General features: G+C 29.0%; 5 protein-coding genes and 1 long non-coding RNA gene across 16 annotated transcripts in view; 4 read left to right on the top strand and 2 right to left on the bottom strand.

Annotated features, from left to right (window-relative positions):
- Positions 1–1,174: 1,174 nt before the first annotated feature.
- LOC551913 (protein CREG1) lies at positions 1,175–3,359 on the top strand. The gene is made up of 5 exons (XM_026444487.1): positions 1,175–1,652; positions 2,384–2,538; positions 2,763–2,882; positions 2,970–3,051; positions 3,120–3,359. Exons 1-5 carry the CDS (start codon positions 1,361–1,363, stop codon positions 3,341–3,343), a joined length of 873 nt encoding a protein of 290 aa, XP_026300272.1. The 5' UTR covers positions 1,175–1,360; the 3' UTR covers positions 3,344–3,359.
- A 259-nt stretch (positions 3,360–3,618) lies between these two features.
- Positions 3,619–6,703, bottom strand: LOC410387 (conserved oligomeric Golgi complex subunit 3). Its single transcript, XM_393867.7, has one exon. The coding sequence runs from the start codon at positions 6,534–6,536 to the stop codon at positions 4,137–4,139; it is 2,400 nt and encodes a 799-aa protein (XP_393867.2). The 5' UTR covers positions 6,537–6,703; the 3' UTR covers positions 3,619–4,136.
- A 364-nt stretch (positions 6,704–7,067) lies between these two features.
- On the top strand, positions 7,068–8,067 carry LOC551870 (60S ribosomal protein L36). Of its 2 annotated transcripts, XM_006566974.3 has the most exons (4): positions 7,068–7,190; positions 7,382–7,508; positions 7,677–7,811; positions 7,921–8,067. In XM_006566974.3, exons 2-4 carry the CDS (start codon positions 7,383–7,385, stop codon positions 8,005–8,007), a joined length of 348 nt encoding a protein of 115 aa, XP_006567037.1. In that variant the 5' UTR covers positions 7,068–7,190; position 7,382; the 3' UTR covers positions 8,008–8,067. The 2 variants fall into 2 exon arrangements, with proteins under 2 accessions (XP_006567037.1, XP_006567038.1); XM_006566975.1 differs by lacking the exon at positions 7,068–7,190 and having other exon boundaries at positions 7,367–7,508.
- Positions 8,068–8,394: 327 nt separating this feature from the next.
- On the top strand, positions 8,395–9,467 carry LOC107965316. Its single transcript, XR_003305867.1, has 3 exons — positions 8,395–8,594; positions 8,800–8,967; positions 9,288–9,467. It is a non-coding gene; the product is annotated as an uncharacterized LOC107965316 (long non-coding RNA).
- Positions 9,468–14,864: 5,397 nt separating this feature from the next.
- Positions 14,865–17,394, top strand: LOC410388 (CDK5RAP1-like protein). Its single transcript, XM_393868.5, has 7 exons — positions 14,865–15,431; positions 15,541–15,774; positions 15,849–16,056; positions 16,132–16,446; positions 16,517–16,838; positions 16,921–17,070; positions 17,140–17,394. The coding sequence occupies exons 1-7, from the start codon at positions 15,098–15,100 to the stop codon at positions 17,365–17,367; spliced, it is 1,791 nt and encodes a 596-aa protein (XP_393868.4). The 5' UTR covers positions 14,865–15,097; the 3' UTR covers positions 17,368–17,394.
- A 583-nt stretch (positions 17,395–17,977) lies between these two features.
- The window catches only part of LOC408390 (ankyrin repeat domain-containing protein 6), a 121,853-nt gene continuing 118,492 nt past the window's right edge, over positions 17,978–21,338 (bottom strand). For 4 of the 10 annotated variants that reach the window (XM_006566980.3, XM_006566981.3, XM_006566983.3 and 1 more), the window contains 4 exons: positions 19,480–20,649; positions 18,688–18,967; positions 18,323–18,559; positions 17,981–18,239 (listed from right to left, as the gene is read on the bottom strand). In XM_006566980.3, coding sequence (XP_006567043.1) covers positions 18,076–18,239; positions 18,323–18,559; positions 18,688–18,967; positions 19,480–20,649 — 1,851 coding nt within the window. In that variant the 3' untranslated portion in view covers positions 17,981–18,075. Of the gene's footprint in view, positions 18,240–18,322; positions 18,560–18,687; positions 18,968–19,479; positions 20,650–21,338 lie in introns of all 10 variants that reach the window. The other 6 variants (XM_006566979.3, XM_006566978.3, XM_006566976.3 and 3 more) reach the window with 4 other exon arrangements.

The raw sequence follows: 21,338 nt of genomic DNA, 5'->3' as shown, positions 1-21,338 counted from the left end.
ACACAATATATTGTAAACATTCAAGGCAAAAAATATTTCTTAAAATCATTTTTTGTTTATATTTCTGTTCACAACTTAGGTTTTAAATATATACAAGTTATATTATTTTACTATTATTATTGTACTATTCATAAATTTCATTTCACCCTATATAATTGAAATTTATTTAAATAATTTGAATTAATGCTTGGAATTATATCAAAAAGTTTTAATAATAGGAAATATTTAAAATTAAATAGATATCAGCTTTTGCCAAATAATGATGTTCAATATATAAATACAAAAAATTGGATTGTGTGCAAAGATATTCTGTAAAAAAAAAAAAAAAAAAAGTACTTATGATAATTGACAAAGTTCAAAATACACAAATGCAGTGCATACAAAATATGCCTTACCAAATTATTCTTTAGAAATATATAAAGAAATAAAAGCAAATATAACAATTATAAGACTGATAGTAAATTTGCTTGTTGTATTTTATTGTTCAAGCAAATATTAAATTAAAATTAAACTAAATATAAATATCTACAGGTATTTATATTATTCCTTTTATTTAGAAGTTCATAATGTAATTTAAAAATAAATATATATTTCATTTGTGAAAATTTTTGCAAAAATTACAAATTTTCATTCAAATTTTAATAGATTTCTGCTTTTTTATTTAAGTAAATATTTTATAATTCATTTAATATACTAAGTAATAATATTAAATGAAACAAATTTGAATAAATTATGCATTATTATTCAATTTTACTATATAAAGTTACTATATAAAATAATAACCTCTTTGCTCTAAAATTGTTTTTCTTATTTGCTGTTTATTACTAAAAATTCTCTAAATACTTTCATCTAATATAAGATGGAATAATATTTCTATTATTGTAATCGATTGATTATTTTTTGATTGATTAACAGAATGTTCAAAATTATAAAAAATTTTTTAAATATTATTTGAATTTAGAATTTCTTTTTAATGTAAATTTCAAGATAATTTTCATGATTATTTAACACAATATAACATATATTTTAATAATTTGGGACAATATACCTTCGATTAACCGCAATGAAAGCATAATAAAATGCTTGATGTTTTATAAATATTAGGTTAGGTTTACTCACAAAGCAATTTTGCTCATGTAGCATGATATATAAATTTGATGTTCAATATATTAACCTTGAGTTAGTGAACAGTCATTGGAGCTCATACTTGTCGTCATACTTTTGGCAGATACGCGCCTATATAAGTGATAAATTCAAAAGAAGATTGCAAATGTAACATAATTTAGCAAAATACGCGAGAGTAGATTCTCGCGCCTTAGTAAACATTTACCGTCGGAGTGAACAACTGTGGACACAAACCATGATTCTGCGATTCACGATCTTTCTTGCTTTCTTGATTTTGACGATCGAAGCGAAGAAATATTTGCAATTTTCAGAAGAAGAACAATGGCAAGAGTTTGAAGAGTATATGAAATGGAAAAAGGCAAAAGAAATACGTGAAAATGGTCAACGAGAAATTAAATACGAAAAACGATATCATGAAAATCATGATATGTATAAATCACCAAAGAAAGATCAACAATTTTCTATCAATAATCCACCACCTATTAATCAGGCAGCTTTAATGGCAAGATACATTGTTAATCAAGCTGGTAAGAAAATACATTTTGAAAGAAAATTTATTTATTAGTTTGGGTATGTATATCAACTATATCATAATCTAATAAATGACACTATAATTTTTGCTTATTTTAAACTTTACATAATCATCTTATTCTTTAAAAGAAAGTATTATAATTAAATAATAAACACAAAGAAATTATTAATATTTCTACATATACATTTATATTTAAAATATGAATCATTCGCGGAAATCACAAAGCGAATAAAAAAATGTATACATGCATTATACATATGCTTATCTATACTAAATATTAGATAGAGGTTAATATTAGAATTGGACTTACAATTACGCATATAATTAATTTTGGCAACTTATCAAATTTTCACAGTTTTAAATAAATATATATCATTTTTATTTAAATTTAGTGAATTGTTTTCTAATTATATCAAACATTAAATACCGATTCGCATAATGTAAGCGATTAATTATACATTTAATTATTAATTATTTCTATTATATTATAATATAATATAATTCTTCGAAATTCAGTAGTTTATAGGAAAATTATTTGAAAAAATGAATAATGAAATTAATAATAAAAAAAAATGAAATAATGCCGAAAGTAATGCATATATATATAAATAATTTTTTTACGTATGAATATTTTCATTTTATATTTTCAAATTATATATGTCAATTATTACATATCATATAACATTAACCAATTTATTAATTTGTTAATTATTTTTATGTATACAGACTGGGTATCCGTGGCAACAATAAGCACAAGACAAGATATCAAATCGTTTCCAGCTGTAACTTTAGTTTCTTATACTGATGGACTTTTAGGAAATGGATCAGGAATACCATATCTTTATCTTACTCCTTTAGATTTCACAGCTCAAGATCTTGCAGTAAGCATTGTAACAAAACAAAATCTATATTCTTTATACGTATTTTCGTGATAATGTGACTTTCGTGATATCATCAATTGATAAGATAGTAAACAATATATTGATTTTTTCTTGTTGATTAAAATCTTGATTATTTTTTTATTCTTATCAATACTAAATTATAATTAAAAATTTGGAACTTAAAATAGGATAATTAAAAATAATTTTAATTTCTATAATTACAGAAAGACAATCGGGCTTCACTTCTAATGACATTAGCTCAAGGGGAATATTGTAAGTCTAAACAATGGGATCCCATGGATCCTCGTTGCGCCAGAATTCTTTTAACCGGTAAAATCAAATCGGTTAGTATATTTTATTTTTTTAATTTATAGTAATACAATTAATATGATGTAATAATAATACAAATAATTATTATATATTTTTTATAGTTAAAGAATGAAAGTATGGAACTAAATTTCGCTAAAAAAGTATTTTTTACACGTCATCCAGGATTGGTTAATATGCCTGAAGGTAAGAATTTTTTTAAAAAATAATATTGGTTAAAATATAATTTTAAACAATTGTCTTCAATATTACAGATCATCATTTTTATTTCGCAAAATTGAAGATAATTTCAATCGTAGTATTGGATACATTTGGCGGGCCGAAATATGTTTCTGTAGAAGATTATTTGCATCCACCAATAACGAATATTACTGAAGAATTTAATCGACATTTTCCCTTAGAATCTTATGAGAGTAAATCTCAAGAAGAATATAGTCCAGCCCCTAATATTTTAAATCCTGTAGTTAAACTTGTATAAATTAACAAAAAAATTAATTTAATCATTAAGTAATTTTATACATTAAATTATTTTCTTTGAATATGGAAATTAATGTAATTAAATATAATAAAAAAATTTATAAATTAATTGTAAATAATTATATTATTATTTTATATAAAAAAAAATATAGAATAGTATAGAATAGAAGAATAGTATATTTTTATAAGATCAAAATAACAATATATATAATGCATATCATTAATTTATATATATTAATAATTAATTATTATTTTCAATTAATGTTTTTAACGTGTACAATTGAAGAAGTTAAATTAAATTCCTAGTATTATCGCAATACGACATAGTATATTATTGTTTACTACAAAAATATATAATTTTTTTTTTTTTTGTTTCAAACTCATGACAATGTCTATAAAAATTTATTTAAGACCATAAATCCCTATTAAGGGGTGATGTACAAATTTTGTGATATTAACTTAATTTAACATTTTAAATATATACATTTTCGTAATATAAAAATTACGCGTTCTTAAAGTACATTACAAAGAATTAAAATATAGTATCTTTAATACAGGACGTTATAAATTGCAATAGCTTTCGTAATTTGAATATCTAAGTTATTTTATACGCAATTATTGAATTATTTATACACATTTTACATAATTTATTTAAAAATATAAAATATTTATTATATATTAATATTAATTTTTTAAAAAGGAAAACATAAAAGAAAAAATAATAATTTGATTATAGATTGCAAATGATGTTAATATGCAATGTATAATTACAAAAGCTGACTAATTTATTTTTGCTACGTTTTTTTTACATTATTTTGTGTGCTTTTTCCATGAATAAGACTGGATGAGCTCAATATAACAGAAATTTGTTCTGGTAATGGACATGCAATTAGAAGAAGTTCCTCTGAATTATAATATTTACTCAATATTTGATATAATTGAGTAAATGCAGCACAAACATTATTTTTTACTGGCCTAAATAAAATAAATTCTGTCTCCTTATTAGAGAGATATAATTGCATTAATTGTTGAATTTCAGGACATTTAAACTTAATTATTCTCAATGCTTCACATATTGCTGCTGCAACATCTTGAGGATTTCCAAGAGCATGTTCTTGAGATGCATCTGGATTATTAGCATGTAACTTTTCTTTGTCTAATAGTTTTAAAATCGGGTGTATTAATAAAAATGTAGCATGTTGTATAAGACGTTGGCAAGCATATTTCAATTTATTATCTACATGTTTTCTTGAATCTATTAGTTGTTCCTTCATTTGAGGTGCTCCTTCCAATAAAAATTCTAATAATGCATTATTTGACAATGTAAAAAGTCTTGAACTTTTTTCTAATAAACCAAATGCTGCTGTTTTAACTTTTGAAAAATCTAAACTATATTCTTTTATTGTAAAGTCTACTTGAAAAGGTGCAATTTGTTCACGTAAAATGAGCAAATGTTTTATTTGAAAAAGTTCTGCATCTAAAGATGATGCCCTTTTTTCAATTTCTTGCTTTGCATTTTCTATACTTTGAACACAAAGAGATATTGCTTCCTGACTCAAGGATTGAAAAACTGATCTGTCCACACATCTATATAATCTTGATAAACATACTAATGTTCTACGAACAGTAGGATACCACATTCCATGAAGATCTGCAGGTGAATTACCTATATGTGTTTTTTGATAAATAGAATCCATTTCTATATGATTTCTGGATATTGGTTCTAAAATATTATCATCATTAGATGAAATAGATATCTTTTTCATCTTTGTTTGTCTGGATTCTTCTCTTATTGATTCTGCTATATCTTCCATCATCTTTAACTTTTCTGGATAAGCTAAATCACCTGGTGATGGGTTATAATTTAAAACATCAGATTGCAAGTATAGATGTGCACGGAACACAAGTCTCTCTTGTACATCATGTAATAACTGCAAACAAATATTTCCAAATCCTTCTAAAGGTTCAAAATTATTTTGAACATGTTCATCCAACATTTCAATTCTTAAAATGCAACAAATTTCAGCTAATGTTTCTAAATGATTAATGTGAATTATGAATGGTCTCAATGTATCATACAAAGAAGTGCATAAGCTTTCAAGATATGCCGTTAATCCATTACTTGTTTTAGAAAAAAATTCATAAAATAATTTATACTCATCCATTGATGCATGTAATAATAATGCACATGAATTCCTTACCAAACTACAATGATCACCATTATATTTCTCCTTTACAGATATTAAAGATTTTTGAACACTACTACCTAATACTAATCCTCTTTGACTCCAATAACATTGGTGGCATTCTGATAATAAACTGTCATATTCTTGCCTTTTATAAGATTTTGCTTCAATTTGTTCTATAACTGGCTTAGCTTTTGGCAATATAGTTTGAAATCTTCCATAAAAAAGGGCTAAAGCTGCATCTGCATTATCTTGGGAATCATCATTATCTTTTAAATTTAAAATGCTTTCTGTTGTTTTGCTAAATAGATTAAAAATATAATTTTGCATCATTGATATTGCCTTAGATTGGCAATGCTTATATTTGATTAAATAAGTATTGCTTTCTTTGAATGAAAGATTATTTTGAACAAAATCTATATTAGTATCAATTTTATCTAATATATTAAAAAACATTTCACTGTTCACTGATAATGTAGGTGCTTCTAATTTTTCCATCATCATATCAATATCTTTAAAATATTTCACATATTCCGTAATGTTTTCTATGATAGAATTTAATTTTCGTTGATCAGAATCAAGCTGTTCACTAGCATCATAAAGAGATATTGTTTTATCAGATACTTCTGAATATTGTTTATATAACATAGTGAAGTCTTCTAATGCTTCTTCTATTTGTAGACAAAGTTCATGACATTCTTGCCGTCGAGCCTCAAGTTCATTAAGATATAATATGTATTTCATATCTTTCCTGTCCACACATTTTTTTTCTAATCTGGCATAATGTTCTAGTAAATCTTGATATCGTTCTATTTGTACTGATTTTGTAGTTTCTTCATTTGTGCATACTGTATCACTTATTTTTTCAGTCTTAATTTTATTATCAGGAAATAATTCTTCCTCCAAATTCAATAAACATTCTTTTTGATAATCAGTTAAAGGTGCCAGAGAATCTTCTGACAGATCCCATTTGGTTAAGTTATTTGGAATGTTTTTCATTTTAGACATGATTTCTTGTCAGTGATAATTAATGTTATGAAATGAATGATTTTAATAAAAATGACACAATTGTGTACAACACGTACATACCGTTTTATAATATAAATTAAAAAATCCTCTTTAAAATTTGACACCGTATCAATTACGAATCATAATTGTGAAGTTAAAATAAATTTGGTGAATATAACGCAGGATATCCACCTTACGAAATATTAAAATCTATGTTAAAGTATAAAAAATATATATTATAAAATAAAGTATATGTATATAAAACAAAAAACATATATATAAAATAAAACATGAAGAATTTAAATATTCATATCATATTTTATGAAAAATATTATTTCATAAATAGAATAAAATATTTTAATTTACATTAATTCTATAATGAGAGATTTTTAATAAAAGATTAAAAATTATATAATAAGAAAATAATTATTAAATTTTTTTATCTTTATTGCGTAAATATTAATATTGCGGAAAAATTTAATCAAATATTTGAAATCTAAAAGACACTAATCTAAAAGAATATGTTTCTTGTCGCATATTTGTAAATCAGACTAGTTAATTTCGACGCATGCGTATAAAGAACGAATAAAAATCTGTCTATGAGAATAAGCTCGATTGTGTGTTTCTTCTTATGAGTGTATTTCAACTGTGAAGGTTTGTATCAAATTGAATCTCAAAATATCTGTATAATCTTACTAAATAAATATTATTTATATAATAAAATATGCATATTTAAGTTAGTGCAATTTAATTAATTCAATATTAAATCATATAATATGTATATACTTTTATATTATTATGATTGCTAACCTAATTTGTATAAGTCACAGTTTTTAATTTTGCAGGATGGCTCCAAGATTTGAATTAGCAATTGGTCTTAATAGAGGCCATAAAACAACTAAAATTCGTGTGGCAAAAAATAAAAATGAGAAGAAAAAAACAGTATGTGTTTTACCAGCAAGATTAAAAGGGGTTAGTATATATTCTATAGTATACATTTTAGAAATATTCTTGTTTGTTTTTTTTTACGTTCTTTTTATTAATTAAGATTTTTTAATTGAGAATTTTATTGAAAGATATAAGGATAGTAAAAAGTAATTAATATAATAATGATTCTTAATATAAAATTTTTAATTTTAGAGACAAACTAAACATAGCAAATTTGTCAGAGACTTAATTCGTGAAGTAACTGGTCATGCACCATATGAAAAGCGTGCTATGGAATTATTAAAAGTTTCCAAAGATAAACGTGCATTGAAATTTTTAAAAAGAAGGGTAAGAATGTTAATAAATTTTATATAACTTTAAATTTTTTTCTTTCTTTCTGTCTCTATCTACCCAAATAAATAAACAATTTCATATTTCATTCTTTTAAATTTTATAGTTGGGTACACATATCAGAGCTAAAAGGAAGCGTGAAGAACTTGGAAATATTCTTGTCCAAATGAGGAAAGCTGCTGCACATCATTAAATAATATATTATTAAATTTTTATAATAAGTGTATAATAAAAACTATACATAAAAAAAAAATTTTTTTACTTTACATAAAAAATTCTTTTAAATCTATTTTAAACTAGCGTAAAGGATATATAAATGTTATATCAGATATTTGTATCAAAAATTAAAATGCAATGAAACAATACTGATATTGGAATAAAAAAAATTATATATGTAAGTGTAGTAATTGTTAGTCATTTTTAAGTTTGATTTATAGAATTTAGCATTTTATATATATATATATATATATATATTTATTTATTTATTTATTTATTTATTTATTTATTATATATTGAAAATATTCATGATCATAATTAAAATGTATTACAATATTTCAATTTTCGCGCGGATTTAAGCGAATAAGAAACGATATAGCTTCAACCAATCAGAAAGCTGATATTCGATTCGATGCGCATGCCCATGACATGGCGTCAGTTTGTTCTTGAAAATCGTGGTAGCAGGTTGCATTTCATCGGCAGTTGATTTTTTGATTTATTTGATTTTTATTTGTGTAAATTATTGTTTGATGAGTTTAAAAGTGTGACCGTAATAATAAGAAGGTAACTTTTATACAAATCTGATAAGATTTTCTTTATTATAATAAACAACGTAGTTTTATAATCAATTTTAGTTTATATATTATCGCACATTTCGTTTCTAAATACGTACGTCTGATTGTACGTTCAACTTGTGTATTATTGTCATGTTTGTTTTGATTTTATACTTAAGACCCCAAGGCTAAAAAATTTTTTTATAATATTACAGCCTTTTCAAGAAATTAATGGTTTGCGTTCATGCCGTATTCGATAGATTCCGATTTATCGAATTATCGAACAAATTCTTTTCTCAATTTCGATATATTGAAATCGCTACACGTTCGAGATATCATTCTATTCTCGAAAGTTGTGACACTTAGACGCCGTTTCGTTTCAGGTACGTAATTTATTTTCCATAATACTTATTTTTATAGTTATTTTTTTGTTTTTCAGATATTATTCTTTAATTAATTCAATAATATATTATAATTATAATATTATTATAATTGATAATATTTTGAAGAATAATTTATTCTTTTCTCTTTATTCGTCTGTTTGATCGTTAGCATTTCTGGTAGTTCATATTATAAATTTCTAAAGTGATTTAATCTTAGTTATTGTTTTATTTTAATGCAATAAATTCTAATTTCATACATTTTATATATTTATTTTATATTTAATTATTTATAATTAAGTATTTAATTATCTTTTATGCAGATTAACATCTAACTGATGAAATGACTTTCAAGGCGGGAAAAAGGGATCAAATATGGACGCCATAACGAACACTCCAACGATGTTCAATTTGATAACTTTTCATAATGGAATGGTAACGTTTAATTTGATTATATTAGAAACAAATACAATTATTGTCTATGTTTCTTAAGTAATTCATAATATTAATTAGGATAACATATATTATTAAGATAAAAATAGAAAAGATTAGAAGAACTTTTTATTTCAAATTTCTTTTTATCTTAAATAGATTAAATTAATTTTTAATATAATATTTCTTTATAAATAACTTTGTCACTTCAAAAAAATAGCATTATTTTCTTAAACAAACGCTTTAGAGAAAAAAGAAGAAAAATATTGGAACAATATTTTACTTCTTTTCACTTCATCTCATTTTTTATTTTCAGTGAATTTTTGTGACCGCGCGCAATGCGGTCAGTAGAATCAGTGTTTGCTTCGTAATAGTGTTTTTAATGTTCTTTAGAGCAAAACTGCTCTAATTTAATTTAATTGTAATAGTTTCGCGAAAGTAGAATCAGTGCTTGTTTATCGATTATAATATATAAACAGATGTGTTAATAGCTTTTTATTTTTTTTTTTTTTAATATTCGGTATAAAAATGTAGAGTCAGTGCTTCTCTCAAGAGTATAAGGCAATCATCCATCACATGAAGAGATAACTATATTTCTTATTCTATTTTATTCATTAGATTTTTAATTTTTAAATTTTATATTTTTATAAATTTTAATTTTATTTGTTATTCTTTTTTTGCTACTGAAATTTTTCAATGATCAATACTAGTTTTATATAAAAATATCACATGTGATATTTTATATTTTATTTAAGGTGCTGATAGCTTTGTCTTCTCCTGGATTTCATCAGTTTTAAAAAACATTTGTGACTGCGTGCAATGCAGTTTATAGAATCAGTATTTATTTTGTAATAGTATTTTAAGTATTTTTTAGAGCATAATTCTAATGTAATTCTAACAACTATTCGTGAAAATAGAGTCAGTGTTTGTTCGCTCATTGTAATTTAAGCAATCGCATCAATTTTTTATTTTATTTTATTTTTTTCTTTTTTAATATATTTGTCTCGCGTATATTAGAGTCAGTGTTTCAAGAGCATAAGGCGATCATCCATCACGCGAAGAGGTAATTATTTTTTTTTAATTTTATTTTTTTTAAATAACCATTATATATATATATATAATATCATAAATTACAATGTTCCAATGTTTTTTGTTACAGTTTCCACTTTCTATTATTTAATGATGACTTCCCATGGATCAGCATCAGTGCAGATTTTTCTCATCTTTGGTGAGTCGCATGCTTTTTGATTCCTCCGGTCATTCAATCATGTCGTAGGATGAAAGGTCCGAATCGACACGGATGACTGGTTGTATACGTAGAATTTTGCACGAGCACAGTGACCACGGGTATTTATTATACTCCTGTGTAGTAACATTTCTTTTTTTTTTTCGTTTTATTTGTTAGTTTAGGCTAGGTCTTCTTGTACATCGCGTTTTTCAATTGTTAATAACTTTCCAAGTTAATTATCTCTAAAGTTAAAATATTATAACTATAAAATATTCATTATGGATATTTGCAAACATCAAGTATCTAAACATATGAATATTCGTACATGAATTAGATGCAAATATTGGACTAAACAAAAAATCATGATAATAATAATACAGATAAAAGAAAATAAAATTTTATAGCTCTCGTTTGAAATTATTAAATATTATATACAAGAAGACATTTCGCGACAGGTAGACTTTGAAATCAAAGCTATAAATTTTGAATATTTCTTTCATATTTTTGAAAATGTGCTTTGATGGAGGAGTCGCCTGAGGATATTAATTAATTCATTGCAGTTTAATCTCTTACAAATATATATATTCCTTTTTAATTCTTTTTATAAAATATTGGAATAAATAATAAACAATTTGTTACATTGAACAAAGAATAAATTAGAAAATAGAGTCATTGAAATATTAAATAAAATGAGAATATAAATGATCAAAGTTCATTAGCTCGTTAATATTTATACTAATATATCTTTTTAGCTCAGGATTTTCAGGTTTAATCCCTTCCGTGTTCATTGCCAGGATCTCACTCACGTGCCCAGGTGCTACTTGGGTGAGAGAGAGGCGATGAGCACGATGATCCTAATTTATAAGTTTATAACAATTTCTCAGCGATTGACGATGCGTTAGTATATCGTGCGCGACGTATTTTCCACATTGTGTGTGTTTGGTTAGGCTGTGGGATTGCGTCGTTTTAACAATTATTAATTCAATTACAATATATATATATGATAACAATATTACATCCGCTATATATTGCGGATTAAAAATAAAATAATCTTATTATCAAATTATAATAATAATATCTTATATACATAAAATTTTATATATACTTTTCACGCAATGATTACTAGCTATCGTCAGCCGATTTCAGGAAAATGGTACGTAAAGTTAGAGTATGTGCGAGTTAGTATGCCAAGCTCGGGTGTCGGAGGCGTCCCGGGACGTTTTCCCTAGTGTAGGCTTTTTGCGCCCGAGCATTATGCGTGAGACTCGTGGAATGAGTGTGTTGGTATGCCTGCTTTGCCCCACTTTTTTAAATATAGAGTTAGGCAGGATAGGTAGTATACTTCTGGTACGAATGTTGTAATTGTAAGTAGGTAGGGCCGGGCAGGTTGTCACATTCTCTGCTCGGGTAGGCGCGTTTTTCGCGTGGCAACCTGTTTCAGGAAATCAAATTTGAAAAATCGAGAGGGAGGCCGAGACGAATCGATTATTCGTTTCTGGCTTCGCTCATCGATCTTTCGAATTCGTGGTCGCGGTCGCGAATGTTCTCGAAACGAACGTTGAGCTCGAGATTCTGCGCATGCGCGGACAAGGATCGCTGGTCGTCCATGCGCACTCAGGCTTTCGCGATTTAGTCTTTTTTTTCTTTTTATTTTTTTTTTAATAAGCGTGTAGGAAATCTCGAGCCTAGTTAATAAGTTTCAGCGGGCATCGCGCCCGAAGGAGGAAGACCGAAGAGGCCCGACAAATTGTCACGAAGAGGGCTGCAACGAATGGCTTCTCATCTTTTCGATCTTGCTTGGATCGAAAGAATGGGAAGTCATTGTTACCACTTTGTCACTGTGCTCGTTTTAGCAATACGTAGTAATTATTATGGCCGATTTGCATGCTGGCCCATCGGATCCAGTCATTATGGGCAACTCGCGATTTTGCATTAGTGTTGCGCTAAATAAAGTACGGGTTGAATTAGCGTTGCGATAAAATGACGATCGCGTTTTTCCATGATATTGCGTTATAAAATATATATAGCCATTATTTTAATTATTTTGATTATGAATTAGTCTATTTTTTATTATCTTTTTTTTTATTTTTGAATTGAATTTATCAGATAATATTGCAATTTATTGAGATATTTCAAGTAGCTTTTCACTTATAATAGCAAATTTTGTATTAAATTTATTTTGAGAATTAGTGTTGCGTTATTAACGATCGCGTTGCTTAAAGTAGTATTGCGTTTTATAAAATGTTGCCCGTATTTCTTCCACTTGGATTGTGGAAATACACAAATTCCTGGACTGCCTAATCGCAGCTAGAAGAAGAGCTGCACAAGGGTGGTTATACAACGACAGCTTCTCATATAGCTGCAATATTCCGTTATTAGTTGCGTTTAATAAAATGTGAGTGCATGAAATAGTTTATTAGAGTTTCGTAACTATTTATTAAAACACTTTATGTATGCTTTCGCGAATCTTCCATCTTTTTTATTTTTTGTTTTTATTTATTTATTTTTTATTGAGATTGCATTGCAAATACAACAAAGCACTCTTCGCGTTTTCTTTTGAGAATTTAATAGATTAAATTCTCGTGTTGCGAAATGGAAAAAAAATGTTCCACTCACGGTTTGTTCGGGTTTACATTGAGTGGATATTCAGAACAGCCCTTCTGGCCCTATTATTTGTCTTTCTCTTTTCAGCATCCCTTTATTAGAAGCGTTTGTTATTAAAAATACATGCTATTAAAAAAATATATTTCTTTTTTTACTGATAAATGTCTTTCATTATAAATTACTTAACAATATTTTATTAATTTTTATTAATTTCTGATATTAAATTTTTCATTTTTTTTTTAATATAAATTATTCTTTAATTATTAATCCAGTAATTAAGTTTGTTATAGGTATGAACTAAAGAAAAGAAATAGAAGAAACTTAATTGTGTGTATCATTTCATTTAATCATGTGCAAAAAATTAATGTTATTGAGTTTTACTAATTCTATTTTATAATTTGTTTCAGAAACCTTTCAGGATTTGATGGAACGAAATAAAAGATGTCATTCTTTCTTTATCATTAGATAGATCTTCCAATTTTAGAAACATCAAAGAAACATTTAGTTTTATTTTTTTTTTTTTTTTGATAGATAGGATTTATATGATGTGTTTAATGTTCTTCTTCCTCTTATTAAAAGGCTTTGCCTTTCCTATTTCGATTCAAACTTCTTTCAAGGCAATGTGATCATGGATCACTTGCCATCCCTAAACTTTTTCATTCTACATCCTTAATACTTCACAGTTATCTGTGTGACATTAGCCATCGTTGTCTATACATTCTCATTTGCATTTTTCCTGACCACATGTGGTTTATGTCGTATCATGAAAATTGTTATGTTGTTAATATCTTTAGCTTTTAGAATAGGTAGGACATTTGAAATTGTTATATTTATTTGTATTAATATTCAATTATTTTGTTTCAGGAGCAGAAGATTATATTATAAAAAAAATTGATTAAATAAATACATTTTAGAATTAAATGCATGCATGATACGAGTGATAATTAAGTAGATAATGCTTAAGTAGATTGCTTATTTTTGCTTATTTTGCTTATTTTTTTTTTCTTTTTTTTTTTTACGCTTTTAATTATTAAAATGAATTTCTATTTTCAGATTTAATCTTCTATCTTTAGTTCTAGCGCCGGTTTTTTTGTACAGTTTTCTTTTGTTGCTTGTATTGCAGAACGATTAATAATTTAAACGTTTTGCAATCATACATCAAAAGAAGAATTTTATTTGAAATAATTTATTTGAATAAATTTTTGCGTAAACGAGGGTGGATGGGACTGTGGTTAGGATGGGTCTCCAATACGTGACAATCTTCACGTGGTGAGACCAATCATTATTATTTCATATATAATATATAAGTGTATCGTTGTAAAGTTAATATCAGTGATGCAATTATATGTTATATAAAAAATAATATGAGCTAATTGGCGCGATTATAATAATTACAATTTATAATTTGTAATACAGGTACGTAGAAAATTTTTTTACGATAATGATAAAATTCCATATTTCTAAAATTATAAAATAGAAATAGAAATTTTTAGTTTTTATTATGAATGATTTAACTCTAATTTAGAGTTGTTGTAGGAATTCAGATTTCTAGTTGTAGGTATTTTAGCTAGTAAGGTAACAAGCGATATAAAGTAAGTCAAAATCTCAAAAGATGTCACTGCGTTCAGTTTCTTACTTTTTTGATATAAGTGTAAATAAAAATTTTAATTGAGAATCACTGAAGTTTTAACATATCTTTTAGTTTAAACCAAGTTTGTTTATTAATTCGGATTACAATTCAGTGTGATAAAAATTTTATAAATAAAATTTGATTATTTTTCTTTTCATTTTATTTTAAATGAAACTTTGTGATAGAACATATAATTAATTTTCTGTAAGATTTTCATATTACATAACCTATTTATAAATATGAATAATGCAATGTTATGTTCATCAAAATTAAATAAACTTTCCAAAACTTGTAATATAATATTAAATAAATGGTTTTTGGAAAAAATCGTTCAATATAACAGTATAATATATCACAATTTTCAACAATGTCAAACACTGCATGCAACTGTCATTCGATCGGAAACAATTAAAGAAGTTGAAAGAAAAACTAATGATTTGGAACGCTTTAGAGATTTAACAAGAGCTGGTCCATCGCTCAAAGATTTTTTATCTAAAACTGAAATTCCCATTGATCCTATTAGAGTACCAAATATCCCTTATATACAAAATATTAATGGCTCTGATCAAAAAGGTAAGTAAAAAAAAAAAAACAATAATTAATAAATAATTAGTATAGTAGAATATAATATCAAAAAAAAAGTATATTTATAAGTTTGATTTATATTCTTAAATTTTTTTAGTATATTTTGAAGTTTATGGTTGTCAAATGAATGTAAATGATACAGAAGTAATTTGGTCTATTTTGAAATCTCATGGTTACAAAAAAGTGGAAGATATAAAAGAAGCTAATATAATTTTATTTATTACATGTTCTATTAGAGATAATGCGGAACAGAAAATATGGAATAGGTTAACTGATTTAAATCATTTGAGGAAAAAAAAGAAAAAAAATCCTATAAAAATTGGTTTATTAGGTATGATTGTAAATTTATGAATAAATAATTTGAAATATACGTATCTTGTAATAATGTTAATCATATTACAATAGGATGTATGGCAGAACGATTAAAGGATAAAATACTAGAAAGAGGAAAACTTGTTGATGTGATAGCTGGGCCAGATAGTTATAAGGATTTGCCACGATTATTATCTATACCAGACAATGAAACTGCTATAAATGTTGTTCTATCATTTGATGAAACGTATGCAGATATTACACCAGTGAGATTGAATCCAAATTCTACCAGTGCATTCGTGTAATTTATTATTTTTTGTATAATTGTAATTATTTGCATTATTATAATTATTTTAAAATTTTTCTATTTTTTTAGCACAATAATGCGCGGTTGTGATAATATGTGCACTTATTGTATTGTACCATTTACAAGAGGAAGAGAAAGATCAAGACCAATTGAAAGTATAGTCAAAGAAATTCAATCTTTATCGGATGATGGTGTAAAAGAAATAGTGCTTCTCGGACAAAATGTAAATAGTTATAGAGATATGTCTCAATTAAAATTATATACTAATATGGAAACACATTTAGCAAAAGGTTTTAAAACAGTCTATAAAAATAAAAAAGGAGGACGTCGATTCTGCGATTTGCTGGACGAAGTTTCTCGTATTAATCCGGAGATGAGAATCAGGTACTAAGGAATTTACTTGTTTGGAAATAATTATAATTATTACATCTTTTTATGTTTAAATGTACGTTAGATTCACATCGCCGCATCCCAAAGATTTCCCAGATGAAGTTTTACAGTTAATAGCGGAGAGGCCGAACATTTGTAAAGAAATTCATTTACCTGCGCAAAGCGGTAATTCTAGGATTTTGGAAAAAATGAGGAGAGGATACACGCGAGAAGCGTATATAGATTTGGTGCATCATATACGTCAAATTATTCCAAATATTTATCTTTCTAGTGATTTTATTACTGGATTTTGTGGAGAAACGGAGGAAGAATTTCAAGATACATTATCGTTGATAGAATTAATAAAATATAACAAAGCTTTTTTGTTTTCTTACAGTATGCGAGAGGTAATATCTATTTTAAAAAATTCATGTTATATAATATTTTGAAGAATTGAAAGTATTTTTATTATTATTTTATTAATTTTAGAAAACGACTGCGCATCGTCGTTATCAAGATGACGTACCACCGAATGTGAAACAAAATCGGCTCGAAAGAATGATTTCAAAATATAGAACGGAGGCGGAAAAATTGAATAAATTACAAATTGGACAATCACAACTTGTGCTTGTAGAAAAGGTAAGACAATTTACTTCTACTTAATTAACGTTAGAATATTATATTAGTAAAATATGTAATTAATTTTAGCCCAGTAAACGATCGCACGATTCTTTTCAAACAAAAAATGATGGTAATACGCGAGTAATAATTCCTTCCATGTCCATACCTATTGGAAAACATTCACGTGACGAGAAACCAATAAAAATTGGTGATTACGTTGTCGTAAAAATTGAAAACGCTAATTTCCAGACATTAATGGGTAAACCTTTATATCATTCATCGATAACAGAATTTGCATCTTCATCTGCGTTATAAATAAAAATAAAATATGATTTTTGAAGATTTCATTTGTTATTTAATCACGCTTATCGTTGCATAGTACATTCAGTTTTGGAACGAGACAATTGTAAAATTTAAATTATACAAAATTAAATGGACGTATTTACTAGTAATATAATAATATTGTGAATAAAAAACGAAGCATTTAGATAATAAATAGATATAATTCAATCTATCGTTGGCAGTACATGGCAATTTATAGGTAAGTAATTTTTCCTGTTACGAAGATGATATTAATCGTTGATCAGAGCGTTATGTACCGATTAAAAAAGAATTATCTATACTTAATCTACTCCATTTCTCTTTTAATACTTTTATTTTCTTTTTATTTTTTTTTTTAGAATTTCATCAATGAAATTTCTCGTGACAATAAATACGATCGTGATCGTTTTTTTAAAAAAAGGAGATTCGAATACGCTAAAAATATTTAACATACATATACCTACAAGTTATTTACAAAACGACAACGTTCTATTCTTTGAAACGAGAATCATTTTGTACAAGAGAATCTTAAATTTTATACATAATCATCATTTTTAAAAAGAATTACATTAACACCTGAGTAGAGTATTTAATTTATATATATATATATATATATATATATATATATATAAAATATCGATGTCTTTGGAAGTGTGTAAGAATTTGTTTCCAAATAACGTATTATAGCGTTACGCGTGCGTGTTAAACGAGACTCGCGGTTCCTATATTAATAACACAGTTGTCGGCACCGCGTTCGTACACTGTAAGATCGTGATTTCTCGGCTGTTCCAAGAGTGCTGCCAATTGTTCTCCGCTTGGAAATGCTTTTGGATTAGTCGGAAGAATTACATCGCACTCTAATTGGCCTGAAAAAAATATGCATTTTTATTTTATGATCATGTTACAAAAATAATAGGAAAATGCAAGACGATATAAGAGATATTCTTACCTGACAACGAAGGTGAAGCACCTTTGCTGGAACCATACATGCGAGTGCTGTATCCGGAATCATTGTGCGCGTCATGCAAAGGCGGCGTTGGGCTATAAACCGCATTACGGGACCTATATGGCATTCTGGCGATGCTGTCGTAATGCACGTGCTCCGATATCACTCCTTTTCCAGAGATCCCTCCGCTCAACGCTTCTGGTTGCTCGTCATCTCCTTCGCTGCTTTCGCTGTCATTCCCTAACGTTCCAACGTAATTTTTATCGAACAAAAATGAAAAGATCGCTCCATTTTATTAATGTAAAAAATTTTTTCAGATCTCTTTCTGTCGATTTCGAGAAATAACAAGCGTATAAGATTCACCTCACCTTCGCCACGCCACGTATTTCCTACACCACCCTGCGGTTGGACCCTTTGATTTTGAGAACACTGACTGTGCTCCGGACTGGTGGGTTCGCTGCTTCCAGAACGCGGCCCCCTCCAACCGTTGTGCATGCCAGGTACTTGTTGAAATCGCTTAATCATCTCATGAACGCTTCGCCGTCCCGAAGATTTCCACTCGTTCGATGTATCCTCGTTCTTCCTCGCCGCGTTACTCTCGTCCTGGCACGGATTTACGCCATGATCTCGAGATGATAGATCCTGCGACAATATCGCGATTTTTCTCACTTTCAAATCAAATTGTACGTCATCCGTTTCGAATATTTTCATATTATGTTCTCGGTGTTGTTCAAACTGCCGGACAAAATCATCGTTGACTCCTCTATGATCAATTTTCCATTACCATTTTATCTATCGATCTGATTTATAAACCTCGCGTCTGTATCTATTCCGACTCGATATTTCAAGAGGGATAAAAAAAAAAGAAGAGAGAGAATAGAGATAAAACAATTATCTTCGTCTGTATAATACCGCTTGATTAAAACCCGAAGAGTGGAACAGACGAGTAGCGAGTAAGTAAGTAAGTAACCAGAGGGATCGATCTGATCTACTGCTTTTAAACACGGCTAACCTGCATCGTTCTTCGTAACGTGTCATTAGAGTCTCGCAGCTTAATCAACACCTCTCATGAACGCTTAGCGTAACTAACAAAGAGAAAAAAAAAGAAGAAAGAGAAGGAGGAGAAGGAGGAGGAGGAGGAGGACCGATTACACACTCACGCGTTGCTGATGGACCTGTTGCCTGGATCCAATGGAGGGCGAGGAGGCGGCGCCTAGCGGCGAGCTTCGATCCTGCTTGATCACCCCGTCGAACGTTTCGTTCAATCTGGCAGGCACGTCGAGTACCCTAAGCGTTGACCTCGAGACACCAGACCCGGAGGGAAGATCCCTCATCGACTTGCTGAGCCTCGGTATAGCGGGAATATCAAGATCGTCCAGGCTGCCACGATGGATCGATGTCTCTCCCGGGATCTCGAAGCTTCTATCGTGAGGCCTGTCGTCCAGAAGATCCTCCAACGACCTCGCCCGAGCAGGTGGGAATTGCTGATCGTTGCCGAACGCCGACGACGATGTCTTGGCCGGCCTCTCGCTGTGCCTCCCTTTCCCGCCCCTCGAAAGGCGCTGCTGAAGGTGCATGTGCCTCTCGTCGCACCTCGACCTCTCCGCCGCCACGCACCTCGTCAGCTCCGATATCTGCCCCCTCGTCCTCCTCTCCAGATTGGCCACCTTCAAATCCAACCTTTCGTGGGCCTGATCTATGTGCGCCTTCAGCTCCGCCTTGTCCCTCTCCAGCTTGGCCTCCATGTGCCTGAAGAAGGGGGCGCAGTAGCACGTGTACCCCACCCCCACAGGCCCCTTTCTGATATTTCCCGCCAAGTCCAGGTAATATTGCTCCCCCCGGCCCAGCGGGTCCGGCGGCAACGAGTCCAAGCGAGGCTGGGGAAACGCTTCCGGATCGGGATAGTAATGGCATCCGTAGGGGGACCACTGTCTACCCATCACGGCCTTCTCGAAGTGGACCTTGTTCTGCTTACTCGACGATTTGTGCTTCTTTTTCTCCTTCTTCCCGCAACTGTCCCTGCTCCCGCTGGTCCCACTACCGGTCTTCTCTCGCTTCTTCTCGTTCTTGCTCCCGCTCTTCCCGTCGACCTTGTCGGCCGGAGTCGCCGGCGTCGCCTCCTCCTCGCGACTCTTGCTCCGGGCCCTGCTCTTGCTTCGCGCTTTACCGATTATCTCCAATATCTCGGCGAGGTTCTTGCGCCTCGCTATGTCCTTCGCGGTCTCCCCTTGCTTGTTCCTCAGGCTACGGTCGCAGCCCGCCTCCAGCAGGATCCTCGTCAACTTTCGACGCCCCATCGCCGCCGCGATGTGCAACGCCGTGTCGCCGTTCTGTCATTCGGGATTTAATAAACGTATAACTTCATTGTTTTCTTTTTTTCTTACTTACGCGAATTTTTTACAACGGAGAACTATGTATCCCGAGGAAAAGTTTTTTACTTGGATTAGGAGATAATGATACTCGAGAAGGTTTTAAATTGGGAATCTATTCATTTTCTATTAGTTTTATAAATCAATGGAGAACGATCCATCGCAAAGAAATTTTGTTTAATTTTACTTAGATTAGGAAATAATGATATTCGAGGAGATTTTAAATTAGAAATCTATTCATTTTCTATTACTTTTCTAAATCAATGGAGAACGATGCATCGCGAGAAAATTTTTTTTACTTGGATTAGAAGATATTGATATTTGAGGAGGTTCTAAATTAGGAATCTATTCATTTTCTATTACTTTTCTAAATCAATGGAGAACGATGCATCGCGAAATTTTTTTTATTTAGACTAGGAGATAATGATATTTGAGGAGGTTCTAAATTAGGAATCTATTCATTTTCTATTACTTTTCTAAATCAATGGAGAACGATGCATCGCAAAATTTTTTTTATTTAGACTAGGAGATAATGATATTTGAGGAGGTTCTAAATTAGGAATCTATTCATTTTCTATTACTTTTATAAATCAATGGAGAACGATCCATCGCAAAGAAATTTTGTTTAATTTTACTTAGATTAGGAGATA

Source organism: Apis mellifera, linkage group LG12 (genome assembly GCF_003254395.2).
Source record: "Apis mellifera strain DH4 linkage group LG12, Amel_HAv3.1, whole genome shotgun sequence".
NCBI classification, from domain to species: Eukaryota; Metazoa; Arthropoda; class Insecta; order Hymenoptera; family Apidae; genus Apis; species Apis mellifera.
This window is presented reverse-complemented; position numbering and strand designations above follow the sequence as displayed.